Source organism: Apium graveolens, chromosome 9 (genome assembly GCF_009905375.1).
Source record: "Apium graveolens cultivar Ventura chromosome 9, ASM990537v1, whole genome shotgun sequence".
In the NCBI taxonomy this organism is placed as follows: Eukaryota; Viridiplantae; Streptophyta; class Magnoliopsida; order Apiales; family Apiaceae; genus Apium; species Apium graveolens.
The window spans coordinates 31,967,548-31,989,057 of record NC_133655.1 but is presented as its reverse complement, the minus strand read 5'-3'; the positions used below and the strand labels follow the sequence as shown (position 1 = coordinate 31,989,057).

Genomic DNA, 21,510 nt, shown 5'->3' with positions numbered 1-21,510 from the left:
CTGACCAAATAGATCGAATTTCTGAAAAATAAGGACCGAACTGATCTCAATTAATACAGCACGGTTCAATTTTTCCGTTTCGGTTAGATTTTACTCGGGCCTAGCCAAAAGTCTTTTTTATACGTATACAAAGAAAGACAGGCTGACACAATTTCAAACAATTTGCATCTGTTCTCAGCTGGGCCGGATATTACAGTATTAGTTTCTCTTAATCTCCAAAGAATAAAATATACATCCCGTTCTAGACCAGCAAGGCTGGGACGAAATCTTTTATCCGAGGATTTTCTATATTTTATTTGTCATTTACCCCTACACTAAATTGATAGAAATTAATTAAAAAGGTATTCTTTAAAAACCGAATACTGATAACATTGTACACCTTCAAATTTCCGGGATTATGCCCGTAACTTCACAAAATATATAGCTCGGTTCCAATTTATGTATTCTGTTGATTTTTGGAGATCAAACTGACCCAACTGAAAATTTTATTTAATATATAATTAAAAATATGTATAAAATTATATTACTAAAAAATATATTTAATATACTTTAATATGCAATTTTAATTTTTTCAAAATAATAAAATTTTATTCACAGTCAAAGTTATGTAAATTTTATCACAAAACTTAAACGGACCAATAATTTGGGATGGAGGAGTTATAAATTTTATAAAATTTAAAATTGACGGTCAAATTCTTATGTAAAAATTAAAACAAAAGTCTGCTGCTGGATAACTAATTTGATTGGTGCGGAGTGTACGAAGAGAGTAAAAAATATCAATTTTTCTGAAACGTAAGCAATGCGGTCATCAATTCAGACACGTGTAATCTACCTATTCACCTCGTCCTCTTTCACATTCATCAGTCATGTCGGCTAGCTTGCCCAGTTCCACACTATATATATATGTAATAATGAGCCTCAGTGTATCTATCTACCTTCAGCTTATCTTTCATTCATGCCCTTTCATCTAATGTATCAAACATCATCGTCAAGGTACGTCTTTCTTCTCTTAATATATTATGTACATGTTTGTGCTTAAATCTTAGTGTTGTTTTTACTCATGTACTAGTTTGATTTTCAAGATTCTTGGCTTTATGTTCTTTATGTATGTTGTTTATTCATGGAATTCTTGTAGCTCTGTTTAAACCCTTTTTACCTCGTATATTAAGGATTAAGGGCCACTTAACCTTTTTTTAATCTAGAAAAAATATTATATAGCACCATCAGGTGGGATATAAAGGGTGTTACTCTTTGAATTATTAATTTGAAGTTTTTGTTTTCACCAAATGGGCTCTTGAAAAAAGGGAAAGATTAATGAAAAATAATCAGTAGAGGAACTTTTCCATGCTCGAGGGCAAGGGCTAATTCATGTAGGCCCCCCCGCGGAAACAAATATTAGCGGTTTTTATTGAAGTATAAAATATCTACATTTTATAAAGTCCCCCCCCGGCTAAATCATTCATAGTTTGAGTCATATTTATTTTTATTAATAGTTATATGATCATGAGTTGGAGACTAAATGGTTGAAATACTAATTCTTAGCCCTTCAATATTGAAAATATTCGAAAAATCTAGCGAAAATGACAAAAAAAAATTGAATTTGGACCACCGACTCGTAGCATACTCAGCATAAATACATGGTGCCCCAGAGAAGTCAGACTCTGGATCCGCCACTGCTTGAGGGAGTGATTGAATACCTTGGGCAAGAGACATGATCATCTCAGCAACTCTGGAACGAGGGTCAGAGTGCTTTAGAGTAAGTAAAATGGATATTACTTGCTCGAGCATAAACGCCCTTGATCGAAGGTAGAGATGCCGCAAGCGTGATTCAAACCTCTTTTAGGCAATTCCTTTTAGGTGCTATGTTTTACCATTGTCTTATCTACTTCAGAATGAAATTTTATCAAGTATTATGAATCATAATATATGATTTTAGTAATTTCAAATATCCAAATTGGAGGAAATATAATAGTTTAAGTATATATTTATGCGCTTATTAGTGATGTTAGTAAACTCTAATTGAGGGTTGTATTTATTGCAATATATGTCTTCTGTTAAACTTATCCTTTTAATATATTTTGTGTTTGTTTTCAACAGATTAACTAGAGTGAATATGCGTCAAGGCTGGTTTTTACTGCTTGTGACTATCTTGTTGGTCCTAAATGCCCAAAATTTAGAAGCTCGTGAAAATGAGGTGAAAACTAAAGTGTTTCTATCACCTAAGATTGTTCTAGGTCCCGGATCAGTGGCAAACAAATATTACTATGATATTGATTTCCCAAGAGGTCATATTGCACTCAAGGATTTTAATGCTGAAGTAGTTGATGAAGCAGGAAATTCTGTACCCCTTCACGAAACTTATCTTCACCACTGGGTCGCTGTTCGATACTTTGAACGCAAAGGAATTGATGTTTCTAAGCACAGCCAGAGTTCAGGTTTCCACCAGGCGGATCGCATAATTGCAAGAAATGCTGGAATTTGTGATCACGGACTAACACAATATTTTGGCCTCGGGTCAGAAACACGAAAAACAGCTACATATATCCCAGATCCCTATGGAATAGAAATTGGAAATCCCACTGAAATTCCTGATGGCTATGAGGAGAAATGGTTTCTTAATGTTCATGCTATTGATACTCGCGGTGCAGCAGAGAGGTTAGGATGCACCGAGTGCAGATGTGATTTATACAATGTTACTGTAGATGAATATAATCGGCCATTGAGTCCAGATTATGTTGGCGGATTATATTGTTGCTATGACGAGACACAATGCCTGGTGAAACAGGGATTTGAGAGTGCTAGGAGAAACCTATACATGAAGTACACTGTGAAGTGGGTTGATTGGGAAAACTCCATTTTACCTGTTAAGATATATATATTTGATATTACCGATACTTGGACAAAGTCTGATGAATCAACGACAGCACTTAGCGCAAAACATGATTGCCTTGTGAGTAAACTTCAAAGAAGTTTTAGATATTTGAGGAAAATTCTTGTCATACTTTATTAATTTTAATTATTTAATTGTCATCCATTGAGTTACTGCTGCACTTATCATGATACAGATTGAGTACACTGTTGAGGCCTGTGCCACTGATGCAAATAACAAGGCATGTTTCGAATCTAGACGAATAAGCGTGGTCATGCCAACTGGTGGTGATGTCATCTATGGTGTTGCACATCAGCACACTGGGGGCATCGGTTCAGCTCTTTATGGAGAGGTACTTAATATATTTTTATAAATCTAGACTGCCGTTTCTGCACACTGGAGTATTTTTTCAAATCTAGGTTATATCTGTTACACGTGATAAACACACATCGGGGGTATTGATCAATTTGTTCTAAATTAGACTAATCTTTTAAGTTAACTAGTTGGACTAAATATCCATCATTTTTTAGTTCATATCCACAGTATATCATTGGAGATTTGGAGGGGGTTGGAGTAAATCCCCTTAAATGAATTAGTTTGTTATTGAAGTTAGCCATGGCAATTTTTTTTAGTGATTATGTATGATCAAATGAGTAAATGTGAATGGTCTCGGGATTACTAATCGCATAAAAAGAATATAACCCTCGACATTGCAATGAGGTTCCAATTGGCCAAGCGTATTTCCATTTTCACCGTGTACTTAAACTTTCTGATTTTTCCACTGCATTAGCTTTTATATAGAGCCACAGAATTTACAGAATGTCCTAATCAAAATTGCATGCCTTCCTGTCAAAACGGGGCATATACTCGTAACAAAGCAGTTAATTTCAGGAGATATTATGGTAACTTTTTCGTTATAGAGTGATCCTGACCTTTTCCAGCTTAAAATTATTTTAACCAAGATAAGATTGGGAGTTATCCTTTTTACCGATATTTTAATATGATGTCCTCCATACTAAATCATATAGGATGGACGAGTAATATGCTCATCAATACCAAATTACGGAGAGGGAAAGGAAGCTGGAAATGAGGCTGGGTACATTGTGGGAATGTCTACATGTTATCCCAAGCCAGGGTCAGTTAGGATTGCAGATGGGGAAACTTTATATTTGGATTCAAATTACAGCAGTGCCCAAAGACACACTGGAGTGATGGGGCTCTTCTACATTTTGGTTGCAGAACCGTTACCAGATTCAGAGTCCTACTTGCAGGCAGCAGTTGAGGTAATATCTGACTTCATTTTCACCATCAGTCAAGCATATTTATCATTATACCCCTTATTATTTGATGAGCCAATGAGTAGGTTGTATAGCACATGTTAAAGGAACATGTTTAAACATCTCCAGCACTGCTTAATGCTTGTACAAATAACTGATACACACGTGCACTCAGGCATGTTAACATTATTTAAATTATGCGAGTTTGTGAATTACATCTCTTGATTAATTAACAATGTTAAGTTGTAATTTGTAGCTCATCATTTCTGGAAGTGTCTTTTTGGAATTACTTTCTTAACTAGAATTAGATGAAGAAGTCTAGAAGGAGTTCTTGCTATGTTACTTTTGAGTCAAAAATGTTGGTAAATATTGATTTTAAATGCTGTTGACATACATTACTAGATTTATTTACTTGGAATAAGTGATCTGATAGAATTTAGGGAAAGAGGCAGCAGCAACCTATGTAATTATGTAAAATCAACTCACTAGGGGCAGTAGAGTTTTGGATGGAAATGATTTAGAATCCAGAATTCAATGAAGGGAATGATTTACCCCGTTAATAAGATTAGTTTCCCATTCTAACCCCAATATTTTTGTAACCCCTTATTTCAGTTCTGAAAAGTTTATAATCTAGGGGTATAATGGCGTAATGAGTTGGAACTGATGATTATAATGGGCGTCTTGTTTCTGCAGATACATGGGGAAACAGCAAAGATCAGCTTTGTTTGGATAGGAGTTCTGTTTGGTGTAGGAATAGCTTTACTTGTTGCTTTCCTAGGTTACAGAAAACTGAGGAGTCCAAGAGAAGACGGGTACGAGCCAATAATCATATAATCTTATCTTCCTCTACCATGTAAAATAATGTAATGTAGTGCCAGAAATAAAGAAACAAGTACGGAGGATTGATTTTAACTAGATGCAATTAAAGTGTGTGTTGTGGATTCAGAGAATTGGATCCAGATGCATAATACTAGAAACTTACTTCTTTTGTCTTTGTAAAATACTGTAATACTTTACTACTCTATATTATACTATTTTAATGTATCTTGGTGTCTTTTGAATATTGTAATCATGTGTATTTACTTAATCGCTTTAAATATTGTAGTAATAGCACAGCATCCTTATGCGTAATTTTTGCAAATAACCCGATGGTTTGTACTTCTCCAAAACAATTAAAAGGTTCCTGCACATTAGAAACATAATTTATTCAGAACGAATTTGGAAATTTTAGAAGACTTTAGTAAATCACTCATCACTGTATTTGAATAACTATTGTAGGGCATTTGTAAATTTATGAATTAGGTTTCCCACTAGGTTCTGTTGATTAATAGATTATACTAAATTCTGTGTCGCTGGTGTTCTCTTAAAGGAGTGATAAAATTTCAAACAATATTCTGTTGGCCGTTTGTGTTAATTTATGTGGATAAGTTTGTTGCTATTGTATGATAATTAGGTATTTGTGACTATCAAAGTTCAAGTTGTGGTTATTTAAGTTTTGTTCTACATTTTTGGTGGCTGTCGCTGTTCCATGTCCTGCAAAAAAATGATTAATGGACAGATATTGTCACGACTCAGGCTTACAACTGATGGCTGTTAACACTGATTTAAAATTTGTTTTTCTTTGTTGCCAAGCATCACAGGTGTAGTGGTTCCGTATTTAGTGTCATTTTTTTAGCAAAACTACACGATGTCTGCAGTTTATTTTAAGCATGCTATGTAGGATAATCTGTTGCGGGGAATAAGGTTTAGGTTGAGGATAATAGATCACCTTACAACTAGAAAGGGTGAAACACAGGTACACTCAGGGCACTGGTTGTGTGCAAAACCGGAGTGTGGAAAACCCACTTCTATGAACGAAGAAAATGATTAAGGCGATGTTGTAAAGATGATAAGTATGGGTGAGTCTCTAGTTGAAACATCAGTGGGTGAGTCTCTAGTTGAAACATCGGTGCCTATTGTTCAGGATGGCGTTTTCAAGTATTTAAAATAAACCTCAAGAAAATTAATTAGCCAGAACAACACTGTGAGCACAAAACCACTGATGCTACAAGTGGAGGTCCTTCTCTTCCTGTAGTTCACATTCCAAATCAGGCGAAAGAAAGAAACTCTGAACAGAGGGGGATGTGTCAGCAGAGAACAATACTCCAGTGAGAAAGAAGGTAAAACCAAAATGATTCTATACAGCTGGAGAAGTTTAGCTTGGTATCGGATTATTCTCTAGAAAAAAGGCGTTAGAAGTGGTTGCTCTTCAGGAACCGAGACTGGTAATTTACGTACGTTCATTTGCACAACTAAAAAACTGTTGTTTTTGGTGCTGCTACTTTGAAGCAGCACTGAGTTTCAAAAGCGATCATTTTGTTCCGCTATTATTACTTTTTGCTACAGGAGTGCGACTATGATGTGCTCTTACTTGTGTATGACTTTGCTGGTTTCTTCCTATATGTCCGTATAATAAATTATTCCTAATCATATACTCCCCCTGTCCGAATAAGAGAGTCGTATTTGTGAATTTATAAGAGTCGTTTTGTTCTCCCTTGAAGCATTTTTGCCATGTAAGTATAAGCAATGGATTGTATTCTGAAATGTAATAGTATATCGTATCTTACCTTGTACATTGATAATAAATTGCTTTCTTCAATTTTAAGGTGCCAGGATGTAATATTAACATGTTACTTATAACATATGTAAATGAATGATGAGTCTTATATGACATCTTAGGTGGAGTTGTTATGGAAGTTATTGTTAGTTCAATTGGAGTATTCTTGATTGCGTTTGATTGAAAATCGCCAACTTGGTTCTAGTCTTTTGGGTGCTAGCTATATGGATAGGAATGTGGATAAAAAGAATCTGATTCTGTTTGCTGTTAATCCTTTGTTAATTAACAAATCAAATATGTGATTCACTCCATTGCTTCACATAAGTGAGGATTCTTGTGTCCCCTCCCGTTGCTAAAAATTAACCCATTTGTTTCTCTTGCTGAAAAATTCATGTATCACCTCTTCTTGAATGTGATTCCTCCTGAAACTTATTTCATGCTTCCAAACTTCTAACGTTTCCGGACCAAATTTAGATGATCAGACCACTTTCTGCAGCTACTATTTTCTACATCTTGAATTAGAAAATGTGAAGTAACATGAGCCTAGTGAATTTAAATCTGCAGATCATTTTTTTAACTGGTAGATTTTTTTTTCTAATAGAGTTCAGTACAGCTATAAAGAGGGGCTTTTCCTATATGCACAATTTATTATTTGAGGATAACTAAAATAACTGAGAATGCATATTTGCAATTACAGTACTAACAATAATAACACATTTTAAACAAGAAAAAAAAACCTTAACAAATTAGTCCATTGCACATCAATTACATTTTAAGCAAAATTGACTCCATTAAACACTAGTCTGAATTTGAAGTACAGAGCAAACTCACAGACACATTGCTAATTATTTCCAAATAACAGAAAGCATTATAGAACAATGTCGAAGCTTCCGCATTCAAGCAATCTTGACCTCGATGGTCTTGGGCTTCTTAGGCTCAGGAGGAGGCAGCTTCTGAACCGTAACACTCAACACACCATCCTGACAAACAGCATTGATATTCTCCAAATTGGCATTCTCAGGCAACGCAAACTTCCTCATAAACTTCCCAACCTTCCTCTCCATTCTCACATACTTGACGCCTTCCTTGTCCTCTTCTCTCTTCCGCTCTCCGCTCACAACCAGCACATTATCTTCCTCCACCTGGACCTTAATATCGCCCGATTTCAATCCAGGCATGTCCACCACCAACACGTACGACCCCGGATACTCCTTCACATCAGCTGGTGTTGTTGCCATTGCTTTCGCATCACGAACATAGCTACGCGCCTGCTCAGACTTGCTCTTGCTGTTGTCTTCGTCGAGAACGTGGTACAAAGCGTTGATGAGCGGATTATCAATTCCCATTAGCCTGAAATCCATTTGATTCAAACAAGATGAATTATAATTTGTGTTTGCTGTAAAGATACTTTTGGTTTTGAATTGATTTGTTGATGGGAAAAGAGAGAAACTTTTACTGAGAATTTATAAGGGGAAAATGGAAAGGGGGAGAAGATTCTGGAAAGTACCATAAGGGCCGCGGTGATATAAGCGGAGGCTTCTGGAGTAGTGGGGTGCAGAGCTTTCTATATTATTCGAGAAGCGTCTGCTCTAGAAACAGGGGAGAGTGGATCTGACGTGTCGGTTAGACATGCGTTGCTTTATATCAAAGAATAATAATTGGAGTAACGTTATAAACCTTGAATTGAAAATATTAGTTATATTTAATGTAGAGGAAGTATAGGAGAATAGAAGATGAAGAGAAAAGTTATGTTTCATTTCATTAGCTAAATGAGCTATTTATAGTAGTTGGTTTGCAAGGCTTACTAAGTAAGTTATTCAAATCTTCTTTATTAAGTATTACAAAACTTCCTCAATAAGCTTTACAAGTCTTCCTTGATAAACTTTACAAGTCTTCCTCGATAAGATTTGAGAGACTTCATCGATACACTTTGACAATCACTTTATATTTATTCAAATATTTTAACACTCCCCCTTGATTGTCAAATGCGAGTTATTGCAAAGATTGACTGCCTCGTTAAAACCTTGCAAGGAAAAATCCAGTCGGATAAAAACCTTGACGAAGGAAAAAGAGTACAGCCTCCCCCTGAATAAAATGTCTCACATTCTGACATTTTGATGTAGCAAACTTTTTAACCTCCGCATACCCATATTATTTCTCAGCTTCTCAAATGTTGATGTAGGCAGTGACTTTGTAAGTATATCCGCCAGATTATCGCATGACCGAACTTGTTGAATATCAATATCACCATTTTCTTGAAGTTCATGAGTGTAGAAGAATTTTGGCAATATTTGTTATGTTCGGTCCCCTTTAATATATCCTTCCTTAAGTTGTTTGATGCAGGCCGAGTTATCCTCGAATAGAACAGTAGGACTGTCTGAAATACTTGATAATCCACATGATTCTCGAATATGTTGAATGACCGACCTTAGCCAAATACATTCTCTGCTTGCTTCATGAATTGCTAGTAATTCTGCGTTGTTTGATGAAGTTGCAGCCATACTCTGTTTTGTAGACTTCCAAGAGATAGCAGTATCACAATATGTAAATAGGTAACCTGTTTTTGATCGCCCAAAATGAGGATCTTACATGTATCCCGCATCTGCGTATCCAACTAGCCGTGATCTTGAATTGTTTGGGGAGAATAGTCCAAGATCGATTGTCCCTCGAAGATATCTGAATATATGTTTTATTCCATCCCAATGCCTTTTAGTAGGGTCAGAACTAAATCTTGCCAACAGGTTCACTGCAAATGCAATATCAGGCTATGTGTTGCTTGCAAGATACATGAGAGCGCCAATTGCACTGAGATATGGAACTTCAGGTCCAAGAGTCTCTTCATCTTGTTTTCTAGGACGGAAAGGATCCTTTTCAACCTCGAGTGATCGAACAACCATTGGTGTGGTTAGTGGATGAACTTTGTCCATGTAGAACCGATCAAGAATCTTTTGAGTATAGTTTGATTGATGAACAAATATTCCTGAAGATAAGTGCTCCACCTGTATACCTAAACAAAATCTTGTCCTTCCAAGATCTTTCATTTCAAACTCATTTTTCAAATAGTTAGCATCATTAGTAATATCTTCAGTAGTACCGATAATATTCAAATCATCCACACATACAACAATAATAACAAAACCAGTTGATGATCGTTTAATAAAAATGCAAGGACACACTTGATTATTAACATATCCATCATTTAATAAGTATTCACTAACCCTGTTGTACCACATACGACCAGATTGTTTCAAACCATACAATGATCGTTGTAATTTAACAGAATACAAATGTCGAGGCTTAGTGTCCTCAATATTTAACCCTTCAGGAATTTTCATATAAATATCACTATCAAGTGATCCATATAGGTATGCTGTCACAACGTCCATCAAACGTGTTTCCAGTTTTTCCATACAAGCCATACCCATTAGAAAACGAAAAGTAACTCCATCCATCACAGGAGAGTATGTGTCCTGGTAATCAAAACCAGGTCTTTGAGAGAATCCCTGGGCTACTAGCCGGGTCTTATATCTCACAATTTCATTTCTCTCATTTCGTTTTCGTACAAACACCCATCTATTCCCGACAGGAACTACACCAGCTAGTGTTTGGACTGCAGGTCCAAATATATTTCTCTTGCGCAATGATTGCAATTCTTCTTGAATCGCAATTTTCCATTTTGGCCAATCATCTCGGTGTCGACACTCTTCCACACTTTGTGGTTCAGGATCGGAGTTCATAATAATATCAGATGCCACGGAAAAAGCATATACATCATCAACCTCAATACTTCCACGATCCAGTAATTTCGCGTTATGGACATAATTCATTGAGATCTCATAATTTTCAGGTACCTTTGCTTCTGTGGAAGCATTTGCCACTTATGGGGCATGTGCCACTTCTGGGGCAACATTCTCTTCTGGAGGGAATCCCACGTCTGGGAGTTTTGTTACAGCCACTTCAGGGGCTTGAACCTCTTCAGGAGGCAATACCACTTCTGGGGTATTTTCAGAAACTTTTGCCACTTCTGGGGCAATTCCAATCAATTTTCGTTTTCGTGGTACAATATCTTTTGCACCAATAGGTCTACCACGCTTCTGGCGTGGCTTTGAATCACCAATAAATTCTTCAGGAATTGATTTCTTAGTAGGGATTTCAACTCATGTCGGAGCATTAATAGCAGGTATATGTGACCTTATAATATGTCTAGAGTCACTAAAGGCATCCGACATTTGATTAGCAATATTTTGCATATGAATAATTCTTTGAACTTCAGATTCACATTGATTAGTACGTGAATCAATAGAATTTAATCGTGACGCATTCCATGATATTTCGGAATTTAATTTATGCAAATCATTATCTTCCCTTAATTTAGGGAACATGAATTCATCAAAATGACAATCAGCATAGCGAGCAGTAAAAACATTACCAGTTAATGGTTCTAGATACCTTATAATAGACGGAGAATAAAAACCAACATATATACCAATTCTTCTTTGAGGTCCCATTTTATTTCTTTGTGGTGGTGATATATGAACATACACAGCACAACCAAATACTTTTAAATGAGATATATTAGGTACTTGACCAAGAACTAATTCTTGAGGGGATTGTTTGTGGTAAGCAGAAGGCCTTATTCTAATTATATTTGCAGCATGAAGTATTGCATGACCCCAAACAGATATAGGTAACTTTGCCCTTAGGAGTAAGGGACGGGCAATAAGTTGAAGTCTTTTAATTAAAAAATTTTGCTAAACCATTTTGTGTATGTACGTGAGCCACCGAGTGTTCGACTGAGATTCCTACTGACCTACAATAATCATTAAAAGTTGCAGATGTGAATTCAGCAGCATTATCTAGTCGGATTGATTTAGTGGGATGGTCATGAAATTGAGCTCGGAGTTTAATTATTTGGGCAAGTAATTTGGCAAAGGCTGTATTTCGGGTTGTAAGTAGACATACATGAGACCATCTAGTTGACGCATCAATTAAAACCATAAAGTACCTAAATGGGCCAGAAGATGGATGAATAGGACCACAAATGTCACCTTGAATTCTTTCTTAGAATTTCGGGGACTCGGTTTGAAGCTTAACTGGGGATGGTCGGACAATCAGTTTTCCTAAGGAACATGCTGAACAATGAAATTCATCTTGAGATATTATCTTTTGAGTTTTAAGAGGATGTCCCACAGAATTTTAAACGATACGACGCATCATAGATACCCCTGGATGACCGAGTCTTTCGTGCCAAAGGGAAATTAGTTTTGGGTTTATGACTTTGGAGATGTTGACACTATGAGATTCAAGAACTCGTATACTCGTAACATATAATCCTGAAGAAACCGAGTGGAATTTTTCTAGGACCCTTTTATTGTCAACGGTGTTTGAGGTGATGAGAAGGTATTCTTTTTCATTCTCATTAGTAGTTTCAACGTGAAACCCGTTAAGACGGATATCTTTAAAACTCATTAGGTTTCTAGTTGACTTGCTAGAGTATAGAGCCTCTTGTATGAGTATGTGTGTCTTGTTTGGTAGAAGAAAATTAGCTTTCCCAAAACCTTCTATTATATTTGATGTACCCGATACCGTCCAGACATGTGAGTTGGTTTTAGTTAATTGTGAGAAGTATTTCTGACTCTGTAAAATAGTGTGTGTGGTTGCGCAGTCAACAATGCATATATCTTCCATCTCTATACATATATAAACAAAAAACATCTTTATTAAAAACACACCGAGTACATAGAACAACAACATGAAACAAGTACATAAAATGAGTACATAATGGGAATAAGTAAAACATAAAGGAAATAAGTAAAGCAAAACAATACATATGAAGTCTAGTCGTCTAAACCATAATAAAGATTAGCACCAGTGTCTATTTCATTTGAGGCCTTATTGATTGGTTCATTAACTAGATTATAATTAGCGAAGTTGGTTTCCACTCTCTTTCCATTATTCCTTTTGGATGACTCGTAGAGATCAACAAGATGTTTGGGTGTGTGACAAGTACGTTGCCAGTGCCCCTCAGATCCGCACCTATGACAGATGCCTCGGTTCTCTCCTTCTTGGGGTGCCTTTCTTTTATTTGGCACTTCACGTTGCCATTTCTGGTGGCCAGAGTTATAACCATCACGTTGCCACTTCAGGTGGCCAGAATGATATTGATTGTGAAACCGACCACGGAAATTTCCACGTCCACGGTTTCGTCCATAACCCCGTCCTCCTCTATGCCCTTTCCCATGTTCATTCTTCAGGAATGACGTGTTATGTACTTCAGGTAACTGGGCAGAGCCTGTGGGACGTATCTGATGATTTTTCAGTAGCAACTCATTATTCTTTTCAGCCACAAGAAGGAGAGATATCAGCTCGCCATATTTCTGAAAATTACGCTCCCTATATTGTTGAGCCAGGATCATAATGTTGGGGTGAAAGGTTGAAAGGGTCTTTTCAATCATTTCAGCATCAATAATATTTTCACCACATAAAATTAATTTTGAGTTTATCTTGAAAAGAGCAGAATTATATTCAGCTATAGATTTGAAATCTTGTAAACTCAAATTAATCCAGTCATATCGGGCAGATGGCAAGTGAACAAGTTTCTGGTGATCAAATCTATCCTTGAGATTATTCCAAAGGGTGATTGGATTTTTGATAGTGAGGTATTCAGATTTTAGATCTTCGTGGATGTGATGCCTAAGAAAGATAATCGCTTTTGCATTTTGTTCAACAGTTGGGATTTTTTCCAGGTCAATAGTATCTTTTAGGCCATTAGCACTAAGGTGTAATTCCGCATCAAGGACCCATGACAAATAATTATTTACCGAAACATCCAAGACAACAAACTCTAATTTTGCAAGATTCGCCATTCTGAATAGATTTTAAATAAGATATAATATGTCACATAATATTTAAACAGACAAGTTGAAATAATAACTTTATACAAAAGTTACGACGGCATAGCCGGCCAGAAAACTTTTGATTATTACTTGACGGCAGCGCCATCTTTATAGCAGTATTACTTGATAGCAGAGCCATCTTTATAGTATTATTTGACGGCATAGCCATCTTTATAGATTTCAATCAGTAACATAAATATGTAGTGATATTTAGAATAAAATGAGGAAAAGTAAACGTACCTCTTTTATGAAATAGTTTTAGTTGATAGGGACTCGTTGGTCTTAATAAGTCGTAGCTCTTTCGAGAATAAAGCTTTAGTTGGCAGAGACTCGTGCTGATAACGTGTTATAAACCTTGAATTGAAAATATTAGTTATGATTAATGTAGAGGAAGTATAGGAGAATAGAAGATGGAGAGAAAAGTTATGTTTCATTTCATTAGCTGAATGAGCTATTTATAGTAGTTGGTTTACAAGGCTTACTAAGTAAGCTATTCAAATCTTCTTTATTTAGTATTACAAAACTTCCTCAATAAGCTTTACAAGTCTTCCTTGATAAGCTTTACAAGTCTTCCTCGATAAGATTTGAGAGACTTCCTCGATACACTTTGACAATCACTTTATATTTATTCAAATATTTTAACAAGTAATATATTTTGTATATTAATTAATTATTGAGTAAAATGCACTGTACCTCAAGTTTACACTTTGTGTAGAGCGTGTACCTGGACTTTTTAATATATAATTTGTGTATTCATAATTTCATAAATGCTGCATTTTGTGTAACTTTTCTTAACTTCCGTTAGTTGCCTGTTAACTAACAATAATATGGTAATAAAATTCAGTACATTCTTCCTAAGTCTACCGGCCCCCAATTTTAAAATTTTTGTATAGTTAATCTTTTTACATTAGATTAGAATAAAAAATTAAGTTAACTAAAATTTATAAGACAACTTTATTTCGTCTTAATTGAAATTTTAATGTGTAATTTTAATATATAATTTTTGGCATATATTTTATTATTTTTCAAAATTGTTTACTTATGTGTATAATGAAGAAATTTGAGTATATCCATAATTTTTTTAAATGAATAAAAATTGAAGGAGTAATATTTTTGTTTAAAAGGTTAAAAATTTACAAATTAAATTTCTAATTAAAATGTTTGGAACTAGTTACTTGTACGTAAAAAATAAGTTCCCATGTAAAATAAATCCAAAAAAGTGCTTTTACATAAATTTTGTGCTACCTCCTTACCAATTTTTTGTTTTCTTTAATTTTTAATGATCAAATTAACCAAAATTTGACAAAATACACATAACATAAATGAAAATGCAATCGATTAGCAAGATTACTTAATGTATGTACTTTTTGAATTTTATAAATTATAAAACAATGATAGGTAAAAGCAAGTCAATAAATTTGACATCAAATTAAAAGTTTTGGGACGGAAGAAGTATATGTTAATTACTTATTAGTTTGTTTATGTTAACCTCTTTTTATAAATCTGATTTTTAAAGTGTATGTCTATCGGCATACGCTAACAAAATTAATAAATTAGCTAACAAAAATTGATTAGCTTTTTCTTGTTATTCTCATTAATAATGATCACCTTTGATAAAAAAAAATTCCCATAAATTATAATGAAGCAAATCATCAAAAGTGCAGTTGCATCGGTTATATATTAGGCAAAATGCTTATAAATTTTGATTAACAATAAAAATTATAGTTATTATATAATCAAAATTAATAAAATATTATTTGATTAAAATATATGATTTATTTATTCTTTTGTTCTATAAAATTATTAAAAACTTACTTTTATATTATTTGGATAATAAGTTGATATTTTCCTGAGTAATAAATTCACAGGTGCCGTTAGTTGTGCAGTTGTGTGCATCAAATTGTGATGCACTTTATGGGTTTTGAATATAAAATATACATATTATTTTTTTGAGGTTTAAGCTTATTTCAGTTTAAATAGCTTTGTTCTATAAATTACCGATTTTATTGATTAATTACTACATTTTTTTCCTTAAATTAATATATTTAGTTTAGTTAATTAATTATATTTTTATTTTATTAAACATATCCGATTATTAAACACATTCGATTAATGTTTCGATTATCCGATTAATTGCTGAAAGGCTGCTTTACTGAAAAATACCAATTTTTGCTTTTTAGAAAAATGTTAAATATCTTTCCTACGTAATTATCCATTTTTCTATTTATTATTGAATGTATAATTGATTAATTAATTTTTTACTTTCAATCACCTTAATTTAGTTTAAATTAGTTACTATTACCCTATTTGTATTATATGTAACTTTTGTAAGCACTTTATTATTTAGATAAAAAATTCTTTGTTATTATTCAGTAAAATTATTAATTAAGCCTGCATGCATTTTCTATATATCGAGTTTTGTTTTTGATAAGTTAAAAGATGTTAATGTTATACAAATAATTTTCAATTGAATTTTTCAATCATTTAACTCAAATTGTACCGATTTAGACACAATCAAGTATTCAAGTTACATTTTATATTTTTTTTCAATTTTGCCCTTACTCCATTAGCCACCAACTAACAGAATTACACAAATGGCATCACTTTTCAAATTTAGAGTACACAAATTACATTTTCTCAACAAGGTGTCTCTATTAAATCAAGCATTCTCTCAAATGCAATCTGTAAAGAGTCTGCACCCCCAACTTGGGCACTCTCAAGTTTCAACTACCCCATTTTGCTGAGGTGTCCTTGTAGCTGAGAACTCTTGAATAATACCTTTGTCTTTGCAGAATTCATTTAAAATTATATTCCTGAATTTTGTGCCATTGTCAGTCCTCAATTTTTTCACACAATTTTGATATTCAGCCTGCTTCTTAATATTCTTGATGTGTTCAATGATAATGTGTGGAGTTTCATCCTTTGAATACATAAATTCCACCCAAGTGTATCTTGAGTAGTCATCCACCATTATCATTGCATATTTTTTCCTTGAAATAGACAAGACATTGACTGGTCCAAACAGATCCATGTGAATAAGATGCAATGGTGCACTTATTGAATTTGTAGTCTTGCTCTTGTGACTGGACCTTTTCATTTTGCCTTTTTGATAAGCTTCACAGACTTCATCTTGAGCAAATTCCAGAGTTGGCATATCTCTCACTAAATCCTTTTTCACCAATATATTGATCGCCTTGAAATCAAGGTGAAAGGGTTTCTTGTGCCACAATTTGCTTTGCTCAATGGATGCCTTGGTGTAGAAGCAACATATACCATCCTTATTTGCTGAGTATAGATCTGCAACAAACAAGCTTCCTTTCCTTGCTCCTTTCAAAGTAACTTCACTAGTCTTTTTACTGATAATTGAGCAGTCTCCTTTGTCAAATGAAACATTGAATCATCTATCTGTGAATTGACTAACACTTAGGAGATTCACCTCAAGACCAGCTACCAGTGCTACATCTTCAATGACAATATTTTCAGAAACCAGCTTGCCATATCCCATTGTGAATCTTTTGCTGATGTCTCCAAAAGTCACCAATGGGTCAGCCATCTCCTCAAATTGTGATAGCAGGGCCTTATCACTTGTCATATATCTGGAGCACCAACTATTAATGATTCATATGATTCTCTTTATTTTACCATGCACATAATGAGGATAGGTGTGTTTAGCTACCCAAGCAGTGTTGGGTACATTCTTCTTTTTCACCGAAGTAGCAAAAGTAAAATTTGATGATTCAAATAGAATAATGTTCATTCATTAATTTGCATTTTCCTTTTTAGCTGTAGATCCAAGATTAACTTTTTTTAGATCTACTCTCAATTTATGACAGCTTGTTATTACTTTCATATTGCAAGGAATGCAACAAATTTGTCACATAATGAATAGGGGTCTTCAGCCAAAGCCTCATTGTATTTGCAGGCTCCCAACTTTGGCTCACTAACAGCCTTTTTATAAAGGTGAGTTAGGTGATTTGTTGAGCCACATTTTTTATACTTCTTCCTAGGAGCATCTGCAACAAAAACATAGTTATTGCTCTTGTTCACACATATTTTCCCATTCATGTTCTTTTTCTTTTTCCCAGCATTCTCAGTTTTAACCTCCTTGATTGGTGTCTTGATAACTTGACTGACTATTGGCTTCTTTTCAGATTCATTTGGGATTCTGCATCCTTCTTTGCACTGTCTTCATCTGCAAGTTCTTGCTTGATGACCAATTCAACCTCACTAAAATTAACTTCACATGCATTGAACAAAGGTGCATCTACTTTTTTCAGCATAACTGAAACATCTTGACCTGGAATTGCCTTACATTTGTCACCTTCATTTTTCTTGTTTTTCTCATGGTATTGTCCAACCAACTGAGATGTATTTCTGAAAGACTTCAATTTTACCTCATTCTTTTTCAATTTTTCCCTTAACACAGTTTTAACTTCACTTGCACACTTGAGCTTATTTTTCAGATATTTATGACTGTTTCAAGCTCAACAAGCTGCATCTCCAATTCTTATTTTTCAATCTCAAACTTCTCATTTATCTTTTACAGTCTACTGACTTCCTCAGTAGATGTCCCCATACTTGTGTGGATGTGAAATATTTTTACACTCATCTTTTCAACAGTTTCTTTATATTGGCTTGTATTTCAATCATTGGTAGTGAGAGTTAGTACCTCTGATTTTGATGAGGATGATTCTTCTTGCTCTAAAGCCATGAAAGCATAATTTCCAAATTTCTCATTATCATCGTCTTCATTAGTGTCATCCCAACTCTTTCCTTCAACTATGTAAGCCTTTCCCTGTTGTTTCTTTAAGAGAGCTTCATACTTTGCTTCTAATTCCCGATAGGCTTTATCCTTCTTCACTTTCATTGGCTTCCTGCACTCAGTTGCAAAGTGGCCCAACTCATCACATTTAAAACACCTTATTTTTGATCTGTCAATAGATTCAGTTTTGTAGCTACCTTTGCTAGCAGAGTTGAACTGAGTTTTTTATTTTTAGTTGTTGCTGTTTGAGGACTATCCCCTGTTCTTAAAAAATCTTGGCTTTTTCACCCTGATGTTAGAAAATTTTCTAGCCACGTAAGCCATTGATTGATACATCTCATCTAGCTCATCAAGGGTGTATTACTCATCTTCATCTAGCTCCAAAATAACTTGTTTTTGAGGTTCCTTGTTCTTTTTCTCAGCAGCATGAATGACTGGAATTTGAGCATCTTGTTCATCTTCACTTGTTGCACTGTCATTGACCATTAAGGCACTAAATCTATCAACTACATGTCCTTGGTTTGCCTTGAATGAATTCCTTTGTAACATCTCAAGCTCATATGTTTTCAAAATCCCATACAAGACTTCCAGTGTCATTCTGCTCAAGTCTCTTCCTTCTCTAATAGCTGATATTTTCTGTTCAAGGTGGTCAGAAAGTGTGAGAAAAAACTTCAGGTTTACCTCCCCAGCTTCATAATACTTATTATGAAGTTACAAGTCATTTATCAACTTATTAAATCTCTCAAAAACTTCAGTAATCCCTTCCTTAGGTCTAGTCATGAAACCGTCGTACTGAGACACTAGTATTCTCCTTTGGTTAGATCTTACTTCCTCTGTACCCTCACACAGAATTTCAATTTTCTCCCAAATCTGTTTGGATATGTCACAGTTAAAAATATTATTGTACATAACATTGTAAAGTGACTATCATTATTAGTTGCAGGCCACTTGCATAGAAACCTTTTCTTTTTCAGGCTATGTATATTTTGAGGGGTCCTTAAGGGCAAAATGAGCTGGTATGACCATATCTTCATCAGTAGACTCATTAACCCTTTCCACGGGAATAAAATTCCATTTTTGAGAATCTGAATGTACATAGGGTTGGCCATCCTTATGAACAACATCATATTTTTCTTCTATATTGTATAGTTGTTTTTATCAAGGCTGGTATCTTGATACTGCTTATCTTTTGTCACTTATTCTTCCAAGATATTTATTTGTTTACTTTCAGATTTTGCTCTGATACCACTTTTTAGATATTGAATGCAACACATGGGTGAATGTGTTTCTTGGATTTTTAGCTTTTTTAAAATTATTTGGATTGTAGGTGAACAAAGTAGTTAAGATATTGTAGAGATATTATGTTTACAAAATTAATCAACAAACAAAATATTTTCAAAACTCACTTAATTTGTATTAATTAATATTATCTTGCTACAAATCTGTGTTCTTAAGAAAATAAGAACTCAACTTTTATCTTGAGAGAATACAATATTTTTCAGATTTGTTTCTTACTTGTGAACTAAGGACCCGTGCATGCTTTATAGACTAGCAGCACAGGTTTACAAGACTTGCACTAAAATGTATAAAACTACATTCTAAAGAAACCTTTTTCTATTTCCATTTCTAGCTTAGCAAATCTGTGCAGAATTTTGCAGGTCTGTGACCATCCTTTGTCCAGTTAATCTTGGCCCTTAATCTTGTATTATTCCAACTACTTTGTAGACCTTTTAATCTAGCGAATAGATCATTTATTGACCAATAATCTTGAATCTTGAACTTGTCTGCATTCTGAATTTGAGAAGTATGTCGAGATCTCCGGTTTGTTTAATAGAGAAGTGACATCTCGATAAGTATACTGACTTATCGAGACTCTGAGTACTCTATAGGTATACTTGACTTGTCTATATCTCTAAATCCTTACATGTGAAATGACTTATCGATATGCCTGAGATCTCTACATGTAAAAATGACTTGTCGATATCTCTGAGATCTCTATATTCAAAATTTGACTTATTGATATCTCTGAGATCTTTATATGAGAAATTGACTTGTCGATATCTCCAATTTTCACATCTTCATTTGACTTGTCGATATCTCTGAGTTCTCTATATGCAGAAATGATTTGTCAATATCTCTAGTTCTCTACATCTTCATTTAACTTGTCGATATCTCTGAGACTTCTCTATAAGCCATTTTGGACTTCTCTACAAGTCATTCTGGACTTCTCGAATGACTTCTCGATATAACTTGATCTGTGACTTGTCGATATCTTGACATAAAACATTTTTCATAGAACAACTTTATTTAACTCTAAGCTTCTACATCTTTTCTCTGAGGCATGATCATGGCTTGATCTTCTTCCAGAGTTTATTCCTTAGCTTGAATCTGTTCACAGAAAAATCCCCCAATATAATCTTTTAACCATTTTTACAAACTCTAGAAATACAATACAAAATACATATTTAGATTATCATACAACTTAATCTTAGGGTTGTCAATGCGATTTAGTCTTGTTATTGTATAGGCATATCTTGCACAACAGTTTTCACAATGTTTTTCTTCCTCTATTGGGCCATTGCTTGGTGGACTGCTCATATATTTAAAGTGATTTAAATTTTGAAGCGGATTTATTGGCGAGAACGGGGCAAATAGGCTTGATTTTTTTTAAAGTGTGGGCAAATAATTAATTTCAAAGCTGATCATTTATTTCGGTCTTTTAATCGAATATGATGGTGAGTACGCGATGGTGGTGGATATAGCAGGAGTGTTTCCGAATGTTGCAGGAGTATAGAAGTTGTGATTTTCTTAGAAATGGAGATATAAGTGGAGGGAAATCTAGCTGAGTTGGATCATAAAGAGGCAAATGGTCTGCAACTTCTAATACTCCATTATGGTTTTGAATGGGAGAATGCATTATATTTCTTAATCAGTTTTGAGGAAGTATCCACGTTTCTTGGGATATATTGTCGTTGAAGTGGTGTAGCTCCGATCTGCTTTATTATTAATATATTCTAATTTATCAAAAAAAATTGATCCAATTTAAAAAATTAAATCATACACGTACATTTCAGAAAATTAAGCGATAACTAATTAATAAAATCGAAGAT

At 34.4% G+C, this 21,510-nt stretch overlaps 3 protein-coding genes across 3 annotated transcripts; 1 reads left to right on the top strand and 2 right to left on the bottom strand.

Annotated features, from left to right (window-relative positions):
• The first annotated feature begins 836 nt into the window (after nt 1-836).
• LOC141683262 (uncharacterized) lies at nt 837-5,190 on the top strand. Its single transcript, XM_074487962.1, has 5 exons — nt 837-993; nt 2,098-2,950; nt 3,066-3,221; nt 3,898-4,152; nt 4,840-5,190. Exons 1-5 carry the CDS (start codon nt 956-958, stop codon nt 4,978-4,980), a joined length of 1,443 nt encoding a protein of 480 aa, XP_074344063.1. The 5' UTR covers nt 837-955; the 3' UTR covers nt 4,981-5,190.
• A 2,268-nt stretch (nt 5,191-7,458) lies between these two features.
• LOC141686701 (17.3 kDa class II heat shock protein-like) lies at nt 7,459-8,195 on the bottom strand. The gene has a single exon (XM_074491752.1). It carries the CDS (start codon nt 8,101-8,103, stop codon nt 7,639-7,641), a length of 465 nt encoding a protein of 154 aa, XP_074347853.1. The 5' UTR covers nt 8,104-8,195; the 3' UTR covers nt 7,459-7,638.
• A 4,384-nt stretch (nt 8,196-12,579) lies between these two features.
• On the bottom strand, nt 12,580-13,608 carry LOC141685187 (uncharacterized). The gene has a single exon (XM_074490304.1). It carries the CDS (start codon nt 13,606-13,608, stop codon nt 12,580-12,582), a length of 1,029 nt encoding a protein of 342 aa, XP_074346405.1.
• Between the last annotated feature and the right edge of the window lie 7,902 nt (nt 13,609-21,510).